Source organism: Oryctolagus cuniculus, chromosome 17, assembly GCF_964237555.1.
Source record: "Oryctolagus cuniculus chromosome 17, mOryCun1.1, whole genome shotgun sequence".
In the NCBI taxonomy this organism is placed as follows: domain Eukaryota; kingdom Metazoa; phylum Chordata; class Mammalia; order Lagomorpha; family Leporidae; genus Oryctolagus; species Oryctolagus cuniculus.
The window spans coordinates 37,046,267-37,067,409 of record NC_091448.1 but is presented as its reverse complement, the minus strand read 5'-3'; the positions used below and the strand labels follow the sequence as shown (position 1 = coordinate 37,067,409).

General features: G+C 41.2%; 1 protein-coding gene across 6 annotated transcripts in view; it reads right to left on the bottom strand.

Annotated features, from left to right (window-relative positions):
- Positions 1-21,143, bottom strand: part of USP32 (ubiquitin specific peptidase 32) — a 214,867-nt gene that overhangs the window by 78,481 nt on the left and 115,243 nt on the right. For all 6 annotated transcript variants that reach the window (XM_051824715.2, XM_070061011.1, XM_070061012.1 and 3 more), the window contains 5 exons: positions 17,430-17,561; positions 14,976-15,083; positions 13,019-13,134; positions 12,412-12,474; positions 2,299-2,382 (listed from right to left, as the gene is read on the bottom strand). In XM_051824715.2, the coding sequence (XP_051680675.1) occupies positions 2,299-2,382; positions 12,412-12,474; positions 13,019-13,134; positions 14,976-15,083; positions 17,430-17,561 (503 nt within the window). The remainder of the gene's footprint in view (positions 1-2,298; positions 2,383-12,411; positions 12,475-13,018; positions 13,135-14,975; positions 15,084-17,429; positions 17,562-21,143) is intronic.

Genomic DNA, 21,143 nt, shown 5'->3' with positions numbered 1-21,143 from the left:
ATTGGAAGTGGAGCAGTTGGGTCTCAAATAGACATCCATATGGGATGCCAGCACTTGGCCCCGGTGATAAGGTTTTAATGGGGATACAGCATCCATCAGAATGGAAGGGATAAGGGAGAGAGTGCTCATTCAGATTGGGGGAAAGGGAGGTTACATGGTTGAATGAAGAGAATACACCTGGGCAGGCCAGGCTGGGTGGCTCAGCAGAGAGCAGAGGGCTGAGCTCGCCTATCTTTGTTTAGACTCCTATTTTTTTAAGGGAATCTGCTTACCCAGCATCCCCTTGCTGCCAGAACAAAGGATGGGAGTCTTAGCTGAAGGGTTTGTTGAGTGAAAATTAGCAAATTCCTCCCCAGATTTGCTAGCAGAGTAGAGGGGCTTCCCTTAGGGCATCTTTATCAGGTCAGTTAACCCATTTGGTCCTGAGGAGAAAATTCTCCTGGGAGCTTTCCTTGGGGCAAGAGTGGGGACCACCTGGAAGGTTATCAGAGAATACTCCAAACATTCAGTGAGATCTTTGCAAATATTGTAGGAGCATAATTCAACACGCAATATCACTGAATTTACCAGCTAACTCTAGTAAGTTTAAGACAGAACATAAAACAACTCAGCAGAACTGTCTTTAGACTCTTATTTTAATTGAATGTATATTTGAAAACACATTAGAATATATGATAAAGCAAGTATAGTAAAATGTACTAATAGATTTAGGGGGTGGGTGTGCGGCTTTAAACTGGAAAAACCTTTTTCATAATAAAATCTTGGAAACACATGTTCACATAAGCACATCCCAAGTACATGTTTGTTTATAAGTCAGAGTTTCAGAAAAATAACACCTTTCCACATCCATAAGAATGAGAAGATAGGAAGGGAAACACCAAAACTCAAAATGCCAGTGTTTGTGACAGTGACAAAACTCAGACACAAACTTAAGTGATCAAAATGCTTACATACTGTGTATTTAACAAAGCAGTTTCAAAAATAGCAGAAGTAAAATAGCCTACAAAACCCAATAACACAGATATTATTTTAAATGGTAGAAAAAGAACTAACCAATTTTCTTGTTACCAAGCAAGTCAGTTGTGTTTATATGAAGATCTATATTACCTTCATACATATTTCAAAGCCACTAACTTGAATCCCTGCTGAAAACTGTCACTGACAGTAAAGCAACCAATGGGGGCCAGTGCTGTGGTGCAGTTGGTTAACGCCCTGGCCTGAACCGCCGGCATCCCATGTGGGCACCGGTTTGAGACCTGGGTGCTCTACTTCTGATCCAGCTCTCTGCTGTGGCCTGGGAAAGCAGTAGAGGATGGCCCAAGTCCTTGGGCTCCTGCACCCATGTGGGAGACCTGGAAGAAGCTCCTGGCTCCTGGCTCCTGGCTTCGGATTGGCACAGCTCTGGCCATTGAGGCAATTGGGGAGTGAACCGGCGATGGAAGACCTCTCTCTTTTTCTCCCTCCCTCCCTCTCTCTCTCTCTGCCTCTCCTCTCTCTGTGTAACTCTTTCAAATAAATAAATAAATCTTTAAAAAAAAAAAAAGTAAAGCAACCAATGGACAAGAATGGGTGGTATAAAGCTTATCAGATTAGATGTTAGGAAGAGACCAATTTCTATTTATTCTAACACAGCTGTGTTGTGGACAAATTATTCTTCATTTAAAATGGAAGATCATGATAAATAAAATGAGAAAATAGAAATTATTTTTAAAAATCAGAGCAAGTAATTAATCTAACTAGAAAAACACTTATAAACTGGCAAGCTTGATGAGCTGATAACTCCTGGCAGCTCTTCTTCCTTCTTAATCTTTCTTAGATCTTCTAAAGAATAAATGTTAAGACACACCCTTACAGCTAAGATAATATCCATCTAGAGACAATATACTTTGAGAAACTTATAATTACTTACTTATTTCCCATTTTCTATTCATAACTGCCTTACTTATTAGGAAGGGCATTAAAGATTACAATGAAGCAAAACAACAGTTACAGCTTTGGCAATTTAAATTACCCTCTGTATGCTTACATGCTGCCCTATCATGAGTTATATGAAGACAAGTAAAATCTTCTACATTCTGTTTTCCTAGTTTCTATATCACAATGTTGGGGAGCTTCAGCAGTCACTTATGCTCTTCTTACCAGGTTTCAAGTACTGTACAGCATAAGGTAGTTGTTTTATCTGTTTATAATCTATGGTTTGCAGCTTTGATATGATACTTTTAGCTATTATATGACAGAAAAAAACACAAAATTACTGATAGTTCTGCTCTGTGTATCTATCATTTACCTTAAACATACCTGGAAAAGGAGATTTAAAAATTCATTGGCAAGAACATTTTTCACACTCCAGATCTGATAGTCTTCCAGAGTAAGATGGCCCATCTGAAAGAGAGGAATTCAAAATATCTTAGATGAAGATCATTTATTTAGTTTATAAATAAAATCTGGTTTATTAAGCTTAATTTCTGAAAGCAAACCCATAGTTTATAGCAGATGCTATGTGTTCACCTGAAGAGTCGGCAGACTGTACAAGGGGTCTACACAAAGGTCATGTAAAACTCACATTAAGAAAAACCTATGCACAGACTTCAAAATGTTTTTGCAATGAAGTAAACTTATCTTTTAATACCATTTTTCCATGAATTTCTTAAAATGCCCTGAAATGAATTTAAAAGTGACAAAACTTACACAAATGCCATTTGTAATTTTGTTCAAGTAGTCAATGTTAACAGAAACATCTAGGAACATTAACAGATTTCAGAAGAAATTTAAAGGAGTGGGGCCGGCGCCATGGCTCACTTGGTTAGTCCTCCACCTGCGGCACCAGCATCCCATATGGGCACTGGGTTCTAGTCCCAGTTGCTCCTCTTCCAGTCCAGCTCTCTGCTGTGGCTCAGGAAGGCAGTGGAGGATGGCCCAAGTCCTTGGGCGCCTGCACCCACATGGGAGACCAGGAGGAAGCACCTGGCTCCTGGCTTTGGATCGGCGCAGTGCACCGGCCGTAGCGGCCATTTGGGGGGTGACCCAACTGAAGGAAGACCTTTCTCTGTCTCTCTCTCACTGTCAAAATCTATCTGTCAAATAAATAAAAAAATTAAAAAAAAAAAAGAAATTTAAAGGAGCTTAATGATATACCAAGAATGAACATCTATGTTACAATTCCCCACTTGTAACTGTAATACAATTAGTATTATTTCTCTAAATTAAATAAAGCAGTATTTTTGTCATGTCAATGTGTACCACAAATCACATATACAAGTAGAAGTCAATCTATATACTTTTTTCCTATCAGGAAAAAATATAATCAAATGTTTGTTATTTCATGTGTTCAACAATTACTGAACAATCCTAGATGAATGACATTTTTAGCTTTTGTTTAATAATGTTGAGCTTTTCCATTATATAATATTATACAGAATATCATACAGCATAAGACCTTAAATAATGTCAGTTATAACAATTGGCTTTCATGATACAACTTTTACTCAGATATATATTTTTAAAATATATATCTGAAAGACAGAGAAAAAGAGAGAGAGGGAAGGAGGGAAGAAGGGAGGGAGGGAGGGAGAAATTTCCCATTCACTGGTTGATTCCCAAATGCCTGCAATGGCCAAGGCTGTACTGGCCCGAAGTCAGGAGTTAGGAACTCAATCTGGGTCTCCCAGTAACCCAACTACCTGCTGCCTCCCAGGGTGTACATTAGTAGGAAGTGAGAATCGAGAATGAAGCTGGCCCTGGCACCCTGATACTAGATGTGGCCATCCCAAGTATGTCTTAAGTGCTACACCAAACACCCACCCTAACATTGATATATTAATACCAATCTAAATGTTGTCTAACAACAGATAGCAATTTCTTCATCTTTACTTTTCTAACACCACTGCGATGCAGAAGGTAAACAAGTATAAGCTTACTCCTATACTTTCCCTAGGAACATTTAACAGCAAAAGCTTATAAGTTGTGGTAATGCAAACAGATGTAGTTTAACTCGGTAGGCCTATGCACAGACATATTTAGTGAATCTCACAACCAATAAAAAAAAAACTACCCATATTCTAAAAAATTTACATATGAACGAAGATATTCTAGCAACATTGTTTACCCTTGTCTTTTTTTTTAAATTTATTTATTTTATTTGAAAGAGTTACACAGAGAAAGGAGAGGCAGAGAGAGAGAGAGGTCCTCCATCAGCTGGTTAGCTGGCTGCAAAGGTCAGAGCTGAGCCGATCAGAAGCCAGGAGCCTGTAGCTTCTTCCAGGTCTCCTACGTGGGTGCAGGGGCCCAAGGACTTGGGCTATCTTCTACTGCTTTTCCAGGCCATACAAGAGAGCTGGATTGGTAGTGGAGCAGCTGGGACTCAAACCAGCACCCATATGGGATGCCAACAACACAGGTGGAGGCTTCATTCACCATGCCACAGCTCCGGTCCCTACCTTTGCTTTTAAGACTTATTTTATTTAGTTGAAAGGCAGAGTTAGGAGAGAGAGATCTTCCATCCACTGGTTCACTCCCCAGCCCAGAGCCTCATCCGGTTTTCCCACATGAATGCAGGAGCCCAAGCACTTGAGCCATCTTCTGCCACTTTCCCAGGCACATTAGCATGGAAAAAGATTGGAAGTGGAGTGGCTGGGACTTGAACCGGCCACCACATGGGATGCCAGTGCTGCTGACAATACTGGTCTCTACCCTCAATTTCTTTTATACCTCAAATATATTTGTCAGCAGCACTCTGAACTACTAACAAGGAAAACCTCGGATATTTTAAAAAAATTATTTTCATTTTATTTGAAAGCTAGATAGTGACAGACCATCTACTGGTTCATTCCCTGAATGCCCCAAACAGCGAGGGCCACAGTGGCCCAAAAGTAACATCCAGGAACTCAATCTGGGAGTCCTACATGAATGGTGGGGACCCAAGAACTTGAGGAATCTCCTACTGCCTCCCAGGGTATGCATCAGGAGGAAGCTGGATAGGAAAGGGAGCCGACACTTGAACCAGGCACTCCAATTCAGATGCAGGTCTCCCAAAAGCCTGTCCTACCCACTTTGTTGTTAAAAGTTGACTTGTGGAATCATTGAAGTGGACTTGTGGAATCACTTATGTAATCAATAGTTCAATAACCACACCACAGATATGTAAAGATTATAATAATTAGGAAAATTTTCCAAATCAAGGTAGAAAACTATATTAAGGGGAAAGTTAGAAAAAATTCCTCAGCTTTGTTTTTTCAAATAAAATAAAAAGTAAAACACTGGGAGAAGGCATAGGCAAATCTTTTGATTGACTAATATTGAATCACAGAGTGTTTCTTACCAAATCAATTATTTTTTAAATATTTATTTATTTATTTGAAAGTCAGAGTACACAAAGAAAGAAAGGTAGAGAGAGAGGTCTTTCATCTGCTGGTTCACTCCCCAATTGGCTGCAACAGCCGGAGCTGCGCCAATCCGAAGCCAGGAGCCAAGAGCTTCTTCCAGGTCTCCCACGTGGGTGTAGGGGCCCAAGGACTTCTACTGCTTTCCCAGGCCATAGCAGAGAGCTGAATCAGAAGAGGAGCAGTCGGGACTTGAACCGGCACCCATATGGGACATCGGCACTGCAGGTAATGGCTTTACCCGCTATGCCACAGCACCGGCCCTCATTTATTTTTAAAAAGATACATTTACTTGAAAGGCATAGTTTCAGAGAGAGAGAGAAAGAGAGAGAGAGAGAGAGAGGGAAGGAGGGAGAGTGAGTATGAGAGTGCACTTCTATCTGCTGGTTTACTCCCCAAATGGCCATAATGGCCAGGGCTGGGCCCAGGAGCCTCTTCTGGTCTCCCACGTGGGTGCAGGGGCCCAAGCACTTGGGCCATCCTCCACTGCTTTCCAAGGTGCATTAGCAGGGAGCTGAATTGGAAGTGGAACAGCTAGGACTTGAACTGGAGCACATATGGCATGCTGGCACTGCAAGCAGCATCTTACCCTGCTGCACCACAGCATTGGCTCCATTGCAATCACTGTTTATTTTTTTTAAGATTTATTTATTTATTTGAAGACAAGTTACAGAGAGGCAGAGGCAGAGAGAAAGAGAAAAAGAGAGGTCTTCCATCTTTCCATCCACTGGTTCAGTCCCCAGATGGTTGCAACAGCCAGAGATGCGCTGATCTAAAGTCAGGAGCCAGAAGCTTCTTCCAGGTTTCCCATGAGGGTGCAGGCTTTCCATGAAGGCCTTTGGCCATCTTCTACTGCTTTCCCAGGCCACAGCAGAGAGCTGGATTGGAAGTGGGCACCCATAGAGGATGCCGGCTGCAGGTAGCGGCTTTACCTGTTAAGCCAGAGTGTCGGTGCACCCCCCCCACTAAAGATTTATTTACAATCACTTTTTAAACTGTCTGTTCTCCTACAGCAAAGAGGAATCCTCTGAAGAGTTTTCCCCCTTTAAATCAGCTGAAAACATCTGGACACGTAATACATGATATCCAAGAGGATTTCTGATGTAGGAGCCTGTTGCTCACACCACACTACTATCAAAGTGCTCAACTCCATAACCATTCATTAGTATCCCTCGTGCCTTTGAAAATTATTTTTTGGCTATAGCAATATTGTTATTATTTTTATTTATTTATTTATTTTTATTTTTTGACAGGCAGAGTGGACAGTGAGAGAGACACAGAGAGAAAGGTCTTCCTTTGCCGTTGGTTCACCCTCCAATGGCCGCCGCGGCCGGTGCGCTGCGGCCGGTGCACCGCGCTGATCCAATGGCAGGAGCCAGGTACTTATCCTGGTCTCCCATGGGGTGCACGGCCCAAGCACCTGGGCCATCCTCCACTGCCTTCCCGGGCCACAGCAGAGAGCTGGCTTGGAAGAGGGGCAACTGGGACAGAATCCGGCGCCACAACCGGGACTAGAACCCGGTGTGCCGGCGCCGCAAGGCGGAGGATTAGCCTAGTGAGCCGCGGCGCCGGCATTATTATTTTTATTTTAAAGGGAGACAGACAGAGTCTTTCTTCTGCTTAGTTCATTCCCCAAATATCCACAACAGCCAGTATTGGGTCAGACCAAAGCCAGGGGCTAAGAAGAACTCAGTGTACAGCACCCAGATGAGTAGCAAAGATGGAAGTACTTGACCTATCACCACCGCCTCCCAGAGTACACATTAGCAGGAGTGGAACCAGGATGTGAAACCAGGAACTATGGTATGAGACACAGGCATCTCAGGTACTATCTTAACCACTGAGCTAAATGCCAGTGCCAGCAATTTGATTTTTAAATATATAAGAATGAACCATAGGTATATTCGCAGCATAATACTATGCAGAGGCTAAGAGCAATCTCTCTATATAAAATATTTGTAAAAGATTTATTTATTTACTCGAGAGGCAGAGTTACAGAAAGAGTGAGAGATAGAGATCTTCCATGTGCTGGTTCACTCCCCAGATAGCCACAACTGCCGGAGCTGGACTGATCCAAAGCCAGGAGCCAGGAGCTTTCTCCAGGTCTCCCACATGGGTATAGAAGCTCAAGGAATTGGGCCATTCTCTGCTGTTTCCTCTGGTGCATTAGCAGGAACCTGGATCAGAAGGGGATCAGCCAGGACTCAAATTGGCACTCATATGGGATGCCAACATCACAGCAATGGCTTAACCTGCAATGCATAAGTGCTGTTTCCTATACATTTTTTTTTCTTTCTTAAATTTATTTGACAGGTAGAGTTATAGATAGTGAGAGAGAGAGAGACAGAGAGAAAGGTCTTCCTTCCGTTGGTTCACCCCCCAAATGGCCACCACGACCGGAGCTATGCCGATCCAAAGCCAGTAGCCAGGTGCCCCCTCCTGGTCTCCTATATGGGTATAGGGGCCCAAACACTTGGACCATCCTCCACTGCCTTCTCGAGCCACAGCAGAGAGCTGGACTGGAAGGGGAGCAACCGGGACTAGTACCCAGCGCCCCAGCCGGGACTAGAACCCGGGGTGCTGGTGCCACAGGCAGAGGATCAGCCAAGTGAGCCACGGCGCTGGCCCCATACATGGTTTTATATTTAACATATGAAAGATACATAATAAACATTTTTGAAATTTAGAAAAATTAGTATTATTAATTAGTATTATTTAATTTTTAAAATATAAAACAAGGACTGGCATTGTGCATAGCAGGTTAAGCCACAGCCTGCAATGTCAGCATCCCATATAAGTGCCAGTTTTAAGTCCCAGATGCTCCACTCCCAAACCAATTTCCTGCTAATGTACCTGGGAAAGCAGTGGAAGATGGCCCAAGTCCTTGGGTCCCTGCATCCACATGGGAGACCCAGAAGGCTCCTGGCTTTGGCTTGGCCCAGCCCCAGCCATTGCAGCTATTTGGGGTATGAACCAGCAGACAGAAGACTCTCTGTCTCTCCCTCTCTCTTCTCTCTCTATATCTCTGCCTTTCAAATAAATATATCTTTAAAAAACGTATATATATAAAACACATACAATGGATATAAGTGTATTCAACACTTCGTAGAAGTCAGAATATTATTTACTTCCTCTTCTCCACAGTGGAGAAAAGCTAAAACTTTAATTCTTAAAAAATATATACAGAACAGGATTTGTAGGCTATTGCATATCAGATACCTCAGTCACAAGGAGCAAAAGAGGAACATGTGTTACATAACAATGGTTTCTGAGAGTACGGTTATGTTTTGATAAATTTCTAATCATTATGGAGTTTCACAACAATCAGGGATGACAGAACTATCTAGGACAGAATAATGAAGAATGCCAACAGAGAGGGAAATTACAATGAAAAGCTACATTTCAAAATGCCTTGTATCTTTGAAGCAATAACATATATTATTATTATGCCTATACCAGTATGACTCATTTTAATTACACAGTATTTAGCATTTGTAACAGACTGGGGAACTCAAGTAAAATAATGAAAATGTGTTAATTTTTACTAGTTTTGTCACTTGAAAATCTAGGCTTTTGAAAAATAATTTATCTGGGGCTGGCACTGTGGTGTAGAAGGTTAAGCCTCTGCCTGCGACACTGTATCCCATATGTGCACCCGTTACAGTCCTGGCTGCTCCACTTGTGATCCACCTCCTTGCTAATGTACCTGGGAAAGCAGTGGAAGATGGCCCAAGTGCTTGGGCCTCTGCAATGACGTGGGAGACCAGGAAGAAGCTCCTGGCTCTTGGCTCCTAATTGGCCAGGCTCTGGCTGTTGCAGCTGTCTGGGGGGTGAACCAGCCGATGGAAGATCTCTCTCTGTAACTCTGCATCCCAAATAAATAAATAAATATTTATTTGAGTAGCACATCATTGCGGGGGTGGGGGGAGGATTGAGAAAGGAGGGAGGGAGGGAGAGAATGAACTCCCCTTTCACTAGTTCACTCCCCAAATGACTGAAAACTGGACCTGGCCAAAAGCCAGAGACTGAAGACTAGGACCCAGCAATTCAATCCAGGTCTCCCTCATGGTTGGCAGGAACCCAACACTTGAGTCTTCACCTCTGCCTCCCAGGGTCTGCATTAGCAGGAAGCTCAAGGCAGAAGCCAAAGCCAAGAATTGAACCCAGGTGCTCCAATATGGGAAACAGGCATCTTAACTGCTAGGCTAAATGCTCACCTTGAAAAATCCAGAATTTTAATAAAAACAAAATAAATGCAGTTTTAAAAAGAACAGTTGTAATTTATGTGTCTTGAGTAGTAAGTATAGGAACTTCTAGAAAAATGAACTAAATATAAAACGCTTAAGACAGTAAAAATAATTTTTAGGATGATAATCTGATTCTTTTTTGTATTTAAAGTAATCACAAAAATTCAAGGAATGTGGTAAGGGTACATAGATATCAAAGATATTTTAACAAACATGAACAAAAGGAATACTAGTGGGGCCAGCACTGTGGCACAGTGGGTTAACACCCTGGCCTAAAAGCACTGGCATCCCATATGGGCACTGGTTCAAAACCCGGCTGCTCCACTTCCAATCTAGCTCTCTGCTATGGCCTGGGAAAGCAGTAGAAGATGGTCCAAGCCCTTGGGCCCCTGCACCCGCGTGGGAGACCCGGAAGAAGCTCCTGGCTCCTGGCTCCTGGCTTCGGATCGGCTCAGCTCCGGCCATTGCGGCCAACTGGGGAGTGAACTAGCGGATGGAAGACCTCTCCTCTCTCTGTGTAACTTTCAAATAAATAAATAATTTTTTTTTAAAAAAAGAATACTAGTTATAACCACAAAGATTTGGCATGAGTACAATGATGGTCAAAAGCCTATTTGCTATACTAACATTTGAGAAATAATTAATATTCAGAGTAAAAACATACACAGCATTATTCTTAGAAACTAGAGTTGTTGTTTTGCTTTCTCTCAAAAAAATTTTTTAAAGATTTATTTATTTATTTGAAAGGCAGAGTTACAGAAAGGCTGAGACAAAGAAAGAGAGAGAGAGACAGAGAGAGAGGTCTTCCATCTGCTGGTCACTCCCCAGATGGCCACAATGGCCAGAGCTGTGCCGATCCGAAGCCAGGAGCCAGGAGCTTCCTCCGGGTCTCCCACATGGGTGTAGGGGCCCAAGGACTTGGGCCATCTTCCACTGCTTTCCCAGGCCACAGCAGAGAGCTGGATCAGAAGTGGAGCAGCCAGATACAAACAGCACCCATATGGGATGTTAGCACCGCAGGTGGTGGCCCTACCTACTACACCACAGCACCGGCCCGTTCTCTCAATTTAATTAATGTTTTACTGATTGATTAGGACTGGTGCTAAGCAAGGTGTAGTTATGAATCAATCAAATTCATAACTATAAGATTTATTTGTAAATGTGCTCTATTTAAATACAGCTTGACCATCAAACTGGTATCAGATGCTCACACTGCTCTGCTCTACTTCAATCTTTCAGGTTCCCCATAGTTTGCTATAAAGTTCAACTCCTACCCTTTGTACCCAGGGACCTTCATGTTGTGACCCTAGTCTAGGCCTCCAACCTCAAACATACCCATCTGTTTGTTCCAGCCACATCATATTATGGGCAGTTCCAGGACCACAGAGGTTGCATCCCACAGCATCTCCTATCCTACCACTTGGTGTTCCTTCTTTTAGCCATCACTTTTCAACCTTTGACAGCGGTCGCAATCCCACAGAAACCTCCTTGATTCTCCCAGTTGAATTCAGAGTCCCTTTTGTAGGTCCCCACAATACCCTCAGATATGATGATTCCTTATGGAATGATGACTTAAGAAAGAAAAAACAATTGGCCGGCACCATGGCTCACTTGGCTAATCCTCCGCCTGCGGCACCAGCACCCCAGGTTCTAAGTCCTGGTTGGGGTGCCAGGTACTAGTCCCGGTTGCTTCTCTTCCAGTCTGGCTCTCTGCTGTGGTGCGGGAGGGCAGAGGATGATGGCCCAAGTGCTTGGGTCCCTGCACCCACATAGGAGACTGGGAGGAAGTACCTGGCTCCTGGCTTCGGATAGGCACAGCGCCAGCTGTGGCAGCCATTAGGGGAGTGAACCAACGGAAAGAAGACCTTTCTCTCTGTCTCTCTCTCACTGTGTATAACTCTCTCTCTGTCTCTCTTTCTCACTGTCTAACTCTGCCTGGGGGGAAAGAAAAGAAAAAAGAAAACTGATTTTATTTGGTTTCTAAACCTCTATTTTATAATTCCATGTCATCTACCTTCTACTGCTCTCCTTATAAATCAATGTTTGAGTAGAAAGAATCTAATGCAAACATGCTTAAGATACATATATTTTCAATTTCACAAGGACACACGGACATTGTAATAATGCAAGTTATAGAAGCAGACCTTTTATGATACCATTACTAATAAATGCTATCAAACCAAGTAATTCAAGGATTTATTTATTATAAAGTACATGCTTATTCCTGCTATTACATGTTTATTCTGGTTGCTATTAAGGGAGTCAAAAGAGGTCCTTTCCAATTAAAAAATATTTTAAATATATGTACCACACACATACCCTTATATTTCTTCCCAGGTACTCCATATACCTCTGAAGTCACTGTACCAACTTCTATCACTATGTTAATTTCATTTCTATTCTTGAATTGAATAAATGGAATCATACAGTATGTATTCCTTTTTGCTAGGTTTCTTTTGCAGAATGTTAGCCTTAATATAATTTAAAATGGAAGAAATAAAAATCGTAAAATACAGATGTCAAGGGTTATTAGCAATTTAATTCTCATAAAATATTTCATATAGATTTAAAATAAATATTTTCACTTATATTATACTTCATAGGGTTGTTTAAACATGAAACTGCTTATCTTTAGAGGTAACCTGGCAGCATTTTCATCACAGGTCCAGGTAAGTACACAGTGGAGGATGATACAGAAGAGATCTGAGCATGTATAAAAGCTACATACCTCAATGCAGAGAACATGGTATTTTTAGAAAAAATAAAATAGTCTTAGTTATACTCACCTTTGTGGTATCATGTGCATCCAGTATGCCTTCTACAATGTCAGAGAGATCCATATGTAATTCCTTTAAAAACAGCAATCCGAAGGAGTAATTAGAAAAGAGTGGATACAATTTTTATTTTATTATTCAGCTGGTAAAGTATATGTTGCTTATTTTTAAATTATCACACACAATTCTCAAATCTGCTTTAAAAATTAAGATAAATTTTCCTGTGACTTTTTACTTTCTTCTTACTTTATACAATAAGTTCAGCTTACTAATTTTTTTCAAGCCAAACGTTCTTCCCAATTTTGCATCTCTTTTATTTATTGGAAAACCAGAGAGACAGACATACAGATAGATAGATCTTTCATCTGCTGGTTAGCTTTCCAAATACCTGCAAGAGCCAGGAACTCTATCTGGGTCTCCCACACGGGTGACAGGCACCCAGGCAAAAGTAGCCTGGACTGGAACCAGGCATTCCAACATGGCATGTGGGCATCACACACAGGTGACCTAACCACTGTATCAAATGCTGGCTCCATCTGTTTTTTTTTTTTTTCTCTAGCTCATTCCATTTTCCTGTTGGGATTTTAAATGCAACAAGACGTACACAATCAGAACTTACAGGGATGTCATCAGTGCGGTTGTCCTTCCAGACCTCTAAAAGCGCAACCACCATGTCTCTGAGCTCAACTCTGGACAGCACTCCATCACGGTCAACATCAAACACCTTGAAGCAAACTAACAAAAAGAAACTCTCATGGACCAAAAGTATCTTTATATTCTGAAGTAGAAGATATCTTATTAGAAGGTGGCCTTGTGTAATTACTTAGTTTTTTAAACAAGGATATTCTGGAGTAGCTCTCCGCAGCAGACTAAACCTACTCCCTGTACATGAATCGATCCCTCAAAATCATTACCCAGGTCAGGGAGCTCCATATTTCAGCCAAACCTAGAGCTTATATTATAAGCCAGAAAGCATTAAGTCATCCCACAATGTGACAGTACATTATAGGGTTTGAGGTGGTAATGTGAACACTTATTTCTTATATTCAAAACCAATCATTGCAAACTTCTTAAAATATTCCACATACATTGAGAATCAGTAAGAAAAAGCTGGTGTAAAGGTAGCGTACTTCCACTTTACCTCTCCAATGTAACAGTGTACAAATACATTCAACTTTGAAAAGAACAATTTCAACTCTTTATAAAAGTTCTTCAATGTGCTAAAAACTAGAAAATCAGCACTTTGCTAATTATCTTCAAATGATTCACTCAGTTTGTTAATCCCCATTATAAAAATTTCCATTTCAAAAGTAGTAATTAGTGGGGGCCTCGCCCTGGCCCCTGGGAGCTCACTTGCAGGTGAATTAAATCCAGCCAAAGGAAAAAAAAATGTAGTAATTAGCCTCAAATGAGAAGGAGAGTTCACACTTCCTATTTAACATTAAATTTTAATGCAAAAAAATCATAAACTAACAGTAGATAAACAAGGGATAAAAATAAAAATAATTCATAATTTTAGGATTAAAAACTTATGTCACAGAATAGTTAAGGTTTTAAATTAATTCAGTATATCATAGTATAATATTACTATGTAAGATAAAAATATCAAATAGTTCTATTTTAGAAAGACAAAAAGATAATGACCCTAGTAAATATATTTGAATTAGGTTCTAATTAAATGTAAACTGCTGTAGTGTCTCAAAAACAGTAAAGATTTAATAATGTAATGTTCTTATGCCTGTAAATTAGGCTGTAACAACATTTTTAGCTAGGGTAAAAAAAGGACATTTTAGTATTTAATATAATTGTGTTTTGATCATAAATTTCATTCCAATAAAATATTAACATGTATAAGTGAAAGACTTATACTTCAGATTATGTAAGACACAAAATTCTCTATATAGACTACTAGAAAATATTTCCTAAATGATTAATAAAACTTTTTAAAAATATATCATAGCTGATTGGTTCATTTATCAGGAATTACAAACTATTCAGGAAAATCAACCCCATTGTTAATAACAAAGAATCTTGGGGCTGGCGCTGTGGCATAGCGAGTAAAGCTGCTGCCTGTAGTGCTGGCATCCTATACTGGCACCGGGTAGAGTTCCGGCTGCTCCACTTCCGATCCAGCCCTCTGCTATGGCCTGGGAAAGCAGTAGAGGATGGCCCAAGTACTTAGGCCGCTGATCTCGCATGGGAGTCCTAGAGGAAGCTCCTGGATCCTGGCTTTGGATGGCGCAGCTCCAGCCAATGTGGCCAACTGGGGAGTGAACCAGCGGACAGAAGACCTCTCTCTCTCTGCCTCTCCTTCTCTGTGTAACTCTGACTTTCAAATAAATAAATAAATCTTAAAAAAAAAATAACAAGGAATCTTAATGATTTCACAGTAACAAAACAAAACAAAACAAAGATTCTTGATTTTTCAGAGTAATTTCAATAAAATCCCAATAGGAGACTGATATTTGCCAACCTCAAAAAGTTGTAAAAATTAAACTTTAATCCACAGATGATTTTACATGGATAAAAGCTGATTTTCTTTCTACAATTTTTGAAATAGTGTTTAACACACTTACATTTTTGTCTTTCAGCCAGGGGGCCCCTGCAACATGCTGATAATCCACAAGATATCTCCTTAAAATCTATGTGATTGTCACGATTTTCATCAAAAGCATTAAACAAACCTGTAAGATAGGAAAAGACAATATAAATCACAACCAACACACTTTCTAATATTAATACTGACAGGTTTATAGAAGAGAGGATGAAAACACTCATAAACTGGTTGAAGAAAGAAAAGAAGAGAACATTTATCAGTAGTTCCCAATGGCTATGAAAGTGTTTTTTTTTTTCCTTTTGATATAATTATAATTTATATCTGATCCCGGCAGGAAATCATATACATATTATTAATGTTTGGGTTATACTGTATGGATTTCTCTTATATCAATACTTAGATAAAAATGTCTATATTTTGCAAGTTGGTAAATAAAAAAAAATTTTTAAATCCCAGAAAGTCCAATAATTATCTTTACTTTTAAAGACTGAGATGAAAAAGAAAAAAAGAGAAAAGTGGAATTTCTTATTAAATGAATACTGAAAGATACATGACAGTATAATGAACAAGATTCCATAATATAGCTCTTTTCATGAAGCAAAGGAAAACATCACAAGAGATAAGGACTCTATTATATCATGTTTAGACTAATCTTTTATACATGAATATTAAAAATCCAAAAATCAATAATTTTATCCTGTGATTTTTTTCAAACATTTTAGAAAAAAATGGAATAACTTGTGCTTTCAAGTGAAATTACACATTTATCTCCAATTCTGAAAGTATAAAAACAACCATACTGTTGATATAAGTGGAAACCCAGAGCCCAACTTTCCCTGGTTCCCACAACAAGTACTTCTAACTAACTTAGGAATCTGAAAAATACAGAATATATAGTCCTAGAATCTAATTCAGCATGTGCTTCAAGAATGGAAAACTAAAGCTTCACAAAGGTGTAAGGGGCTGGCATGGTGGCACAGCAGGTCAAGCCTCTGCTTGTGATGCTGGCATATCTTACTGGAGTCTAGGTTTGAGTTCTGGCTACTCTGCTTTTGATCCAGCTTCCTTAATGTGCTTGGGAAGGCATCTCAAGATGGCTCAAGTACAGGGGCTCCTGCTACCCATGTAGGAGACCAGGATGACGTTTCTGACTTCAGCCTGGCCCAGTCCCAGCTGTTGTGGCCATCTGGGAAATGAACCAGTGAAGATTTTTCTGTCTCTCCTTCTCTCATTGTTGCTCTTTCAAATAAATAGATAAATATTTAAAGAAAAAAAGGTGATTTTAAAAAGGTCAGAACCTATTCAGATTTAGAGAGGATGTCAGACATAGTCTACTGTGGTAGCTCAACTTTTTTTCTTTTTTGGATGGGTAGAGATATAGCAGTGGAATATTTTTTTTTTCTTTTAAGATTTATTGATTTATTTAAAAGGCAGAGTTACAGAGAGGCAGAAGCAGTGAGACAAAGAAGTCTTCCACCCACTGGATTACTCCCCAAATGCCCACAATGGCCAGAGATGGGCCAATCCAAAGCCAGGAGCCAGGAGCTTCTTTCCAGGTCCTCAATGTGGGCACAGGGGCCCAAGCACTTGGGCCATCTTCCATTGCTTTCCCAGGACATAGCAGAGAGCCAGAGCAAAAGTGGAATAGCCAGGACTCAAACTGGCATCCATATGGGATGCCGGCACTGCAGGCAGAGACTTTACCTGCTACGCCACAGCAGTGGCTCCAGTGGAATATTCTATGAAGGAAAACAAGTGGTGCATCCTAGCTGAGGAAGAGCTATAGAAAACTGGAGCTTTCTCATTTGGTAGCCACCGGCACACTCCCTACAACAGCTACTACGCTGCTTTAGAAGAGCACATTTTCATAAATACTAATTTGGTCAAATTCACTTTATACATGAAGATATTCACAAGCAGAGGCGTAGAGTGATTTATGAACGGCTAAACAGGTAGAATATGAGCTAAAGATTACAATCTTAATTTCCATTTTTGTTTTTCCCATCTCACTATACAATTGCAAGAAATGTAAAAACGCTTAAGAACATCATCTTTTAGGGGTAGGCACTGTGGCACAGTGGGTTAAGCTGCTGCCTGTGATTTTGCCATTCCATATGGGTACTGGTGTGAGATCTGACTGCTTCTGATCCAGCTTCCTGTTAATGTGCCTGGGAAAGCAGTGGAAGATGGCCCAAGTGCTTGGGCCCCTGCACTCATGTGGAAGACCCAGAAAAAGCTCCAGGTTCCCAGCTTTGGCCTGGCCATTGCAGCCATTTGGGGAGTGAAACCAGCAGATGGAAGATCTCTCTCTGTCTCTTCCCTCTTTGTAACTCTTTCAAATAAATAAAAAGTAAATCTTTAAAAAAAAAAAAAGAACACTGCCTTTTAGACTTAAAATGTGTTAGTTAGAAAGAAGAAAAAGGCTCAGATATATTTCCTATTAAATATTTGTAGAAAATAGAATGAGTCCTACCTTCACTTAGAGACGGACGAATAGGTGGTGAAACCAATGGGCCAAATGTCTCTAAATCAAATCTTCCAGTCCGGGACTGAGCCTTTAGCAACCAATAGCGTTTCTCGAGATCAATGATGTCTGATTCTTCCACTGAGAGTGAAATTAAACAAAATTATGAGACTTCAAGAATTCTCTTCTGGGAAGTTTGCTTATCCTGTTAATATATTTTCCAAGGGTATAATTTTCCATTTCAATTGCTAAATATAATCATGAACAAAACTGAAACTCTGAAAGATAAATCTATTATATGTAACATGGTAAAACAATGAAATAAAAATTAGCACAAAGCAAGAGGCTTTAAAACAAATCTCCAATTCCTCATTACCAGGCTGCTGAAATGCAACACGTAAAATCATATACAACTGAGCCATTTCTTTTGGACTTCCCACACTACTTCTACCTCTATTCATTTTTGTTTACCTTCAGTCTCCATCCTGGATTTGAAGTTCATATGTACATCTTCCTTTCTGGCTAGACTACTCACACAGGACACAGAAAAGGACACGTCTGAGTCATCCTATCAGCAGGGTGACTCATGTACACATTTAATATTTAATGAATACATAGAAAAAATATGATCAAGAATGTTATAAGTAACAGAGTCAATAAATGACAGAGGAAGTAGAGTGGGATCCAAACGTGACAGATATTAGTAAAGTCATCAAAGCAGATGTTACTTTCCACTTATTCATCAGAAGGTAAACAAAAAAAAATTACAGATAAGCTCCAACCATGGTAAAAAGCATATATGGAAGACTGGCATTGTGATGTAGTGGGTAAAGTTGCCTCCTGTAATGGGGGCATCCCATATGGGTGCTTGTTCAAGTCCCGGCAGCTCCACCTCCAATTCAACTCCCTGATAATCCAGCTCCTGGGAAAACTAGTAGAACATCTGCTGGTTCACTCCCCACAGGGACGTAAGAGCCGAACTAGGCCAGTCCAAAGCCAGGAGCCAGGAGCTTTTTCTGGGTCTCCCACATGGGTACAGGGCCCAAGGACTTGGACATCTTGAACTGCTTTCCCAGGATATTAGCAGGGAGCTGGATAGAAAGTGGAGCAGCCAGGACTCAAATTGCCACCCATATGGAGTGCTGGTGTCACAGCCAGAGGCTCAACTTGCCATGCCACAGCACTGGCCTCTCTGCAACTCTTTCAAATAAATCAATAAAATCTTTAAAGAAAAGAAGCATATATAAAACATTTATTCTTAACTCAACAACCAAATCTAAGATATAAATAGGGAACTTCCAATTCTGACCATAATAGAATAACTAGCATCAGATTTGTCCTCCTGCCATAAAATACTAGAAAAACTATATAAAATATATAAAACAACTGTTTCTAGAATCAGATAACAGGCAGTTCAGGACTGCGATTCCTGCAGGAAAGAAAACAAATAAGGTGAGGCCTGGATTTCAGCCTGCAGTCATTTTCCAGACTTCAGGAAGGAACGAGGAACCTATGTACAAAGATTTCACTGAATGAAGAACAGAGGTTGGATTTCAGAGAGGTTGAGTTAGGCAGCTGAAATCTGTATGGCAGAGTACTGGATATTAATGAGTTAAACAAAGAGGGAGCTCCAGAAATCCAAACAGGTGTCTTGTTGAGTTTTGGCAGAACAATAGGCTGTATATGCAGAGAGAAACTCATTGAGGTTAGGCTAGGAACAAATGCTAGGCAATTAGAAGCTAAAAAATACCTAGAGCTCAAATGGGGCTAGGTGATGTCTGAGTTCTGACCAGCAGAATGGAGATCCTCTTTTTTTTTTTTTTTTTTTTTTTTTTGACAGGCAGAGTGGACAGTGAGAAAGGTCTTCTTTGCCGTTGGTTCACCCTCCAATGGCCGCCGTGGCCAGCGCACTGCGCTGATCCGAAGGCAGGAGCCAGGTACTTATCCTGGTCTCCCATGGGGTGCAGGGCCCAAGTACTTGGGCCATCCTCCACTGCACTCCCTGGCCATAGCAGAAAGCTGGCCTGGAAGAGGGGCAACCAGGACAGAATCCGGCGCCCCAACCAGGACTAGAACCCGGTGTGCCGGCGCCGCAAGGCGGAGGATTAGCCTATTGAGCCGCGGCGCCAGCTGAGATCCTTTATTGAACAAAGGGAGTATTCATAGACTCCAGAGGTCTTTAAAAAACAAACTGTAGACTATTACCAACTTGCCCCAAGAAAACTTAAATACAATTCTGCTCACTTTCTGCCAAAATAAATAAATAAGTAAAAATTTAAAGAGGATGGGGAGAGTAGCAAGCTTTTGACTCAGCAGTCAAGGCACCTGCACCCTATTTTGTAGTGCCTGGGTATGAGTACTGGTTCTGTTTCAAGTTCTAGCTACACGCCACTGCACACCCCAGGAGGCAGCAGGTGATGGCTCAGGTAGTTGGGTTCCTGAAAACCACATGGGAGACTCAGACTGAGTTCTTGGCTCCTGGCTTCAGCCTTGCTCAGACTCAGTTGTTGCAGGCATATGGGAAGTGAACCAGTTGATAAAAGATCTCTGTCTCTGTATGTCTGTCTCATTTTTGCATGCGCACGTGTGTTCTCTTTTTATATGTCTTACTGACTGGCATAGCGGGTGAGGCCACTTGTTGTGCTAGCATCTCATATGGGCGCCAATTCGTGTCTTGGCTGCTCCACTTCCAATCTGGCTCTCTGCTATGGCCTGGGAAGGCAGCAGAGGATGGTCCAGGTGCTTGGGCCCCTGTACCTGTGTGGGAGACCCAGAGAAAGCTCCTGGCTCCTGGCTTCGGATCGGCACAGCTCTGGCCATTGTGGCCATTTGGGAAGTGAACCAGCAGATGGAAGACTTCTCTCTGTCTCTCTGCCTCTGCCTCTCTGTAACTCTGCTTTTCAGATAAATAAATATATATATATATATTTTAAAAAGATCATTTAAATGCCTGAAAATATCAAGCTGATTCACAAATAACTTGACTATCTATCAAAAAAGTATTCCTGGTGTCAATGCTGTGGTTTATCAGGTTGAGCTGCTGCCTGCAGTGCCAGCATCCCATATGGATGAGGGCTCCACTTCTGATCCAGCTCCCTGCCCTTTTTTTTTTTTTTTTTTTTTTTTTTTTTTTTTTAAGATTTAGCAGAGAGCTGGATTGGAAGAGGAGCAGCTGGGACCCACATGGGATACCAGCACTGCACACTGCGGCTTTACCCGTTATGCCACAGTGCTGGCCCTGAGAATGAAGCTCTTTCACCTCCTTTTCCCAACACGAGGCAGAAACCTCCTCCCTCCAATCCATTACTTAACACGATTCTGGAAATTCTCACTAATGCAGTAAGATAGAAAAATATGAAGTATGAGGCCAGCACTGTAGTGCAGTGGATTAAGTTACCACCTGTGACAACAGCACCCATATCAGAGCACTAGTTAAGAGTCCCAGACTGGGGTTGGTGCTGTGGCATAGCAGGTAAAGCTGCTGCCTGCAGTGCCAGCATCCCATATGGGCACTGGTTCAAGTCCCGGCTGCTCCGATCCAGTTCCCTGCTAATCTACCTGGGAAAGCAGTGGAGAATGGTCCAAGTACTTGGACCCATGGACCCACATGGGAGACCTGGAAGAAGCACCTGGATCCTGGCTTTGGATCAGCCCAGCTCCAGCCACTGTAGCCATTTGGGGAGTGAAAAAGCAGATAGAAGATAGCTTGCTTGCTCTCTCTGT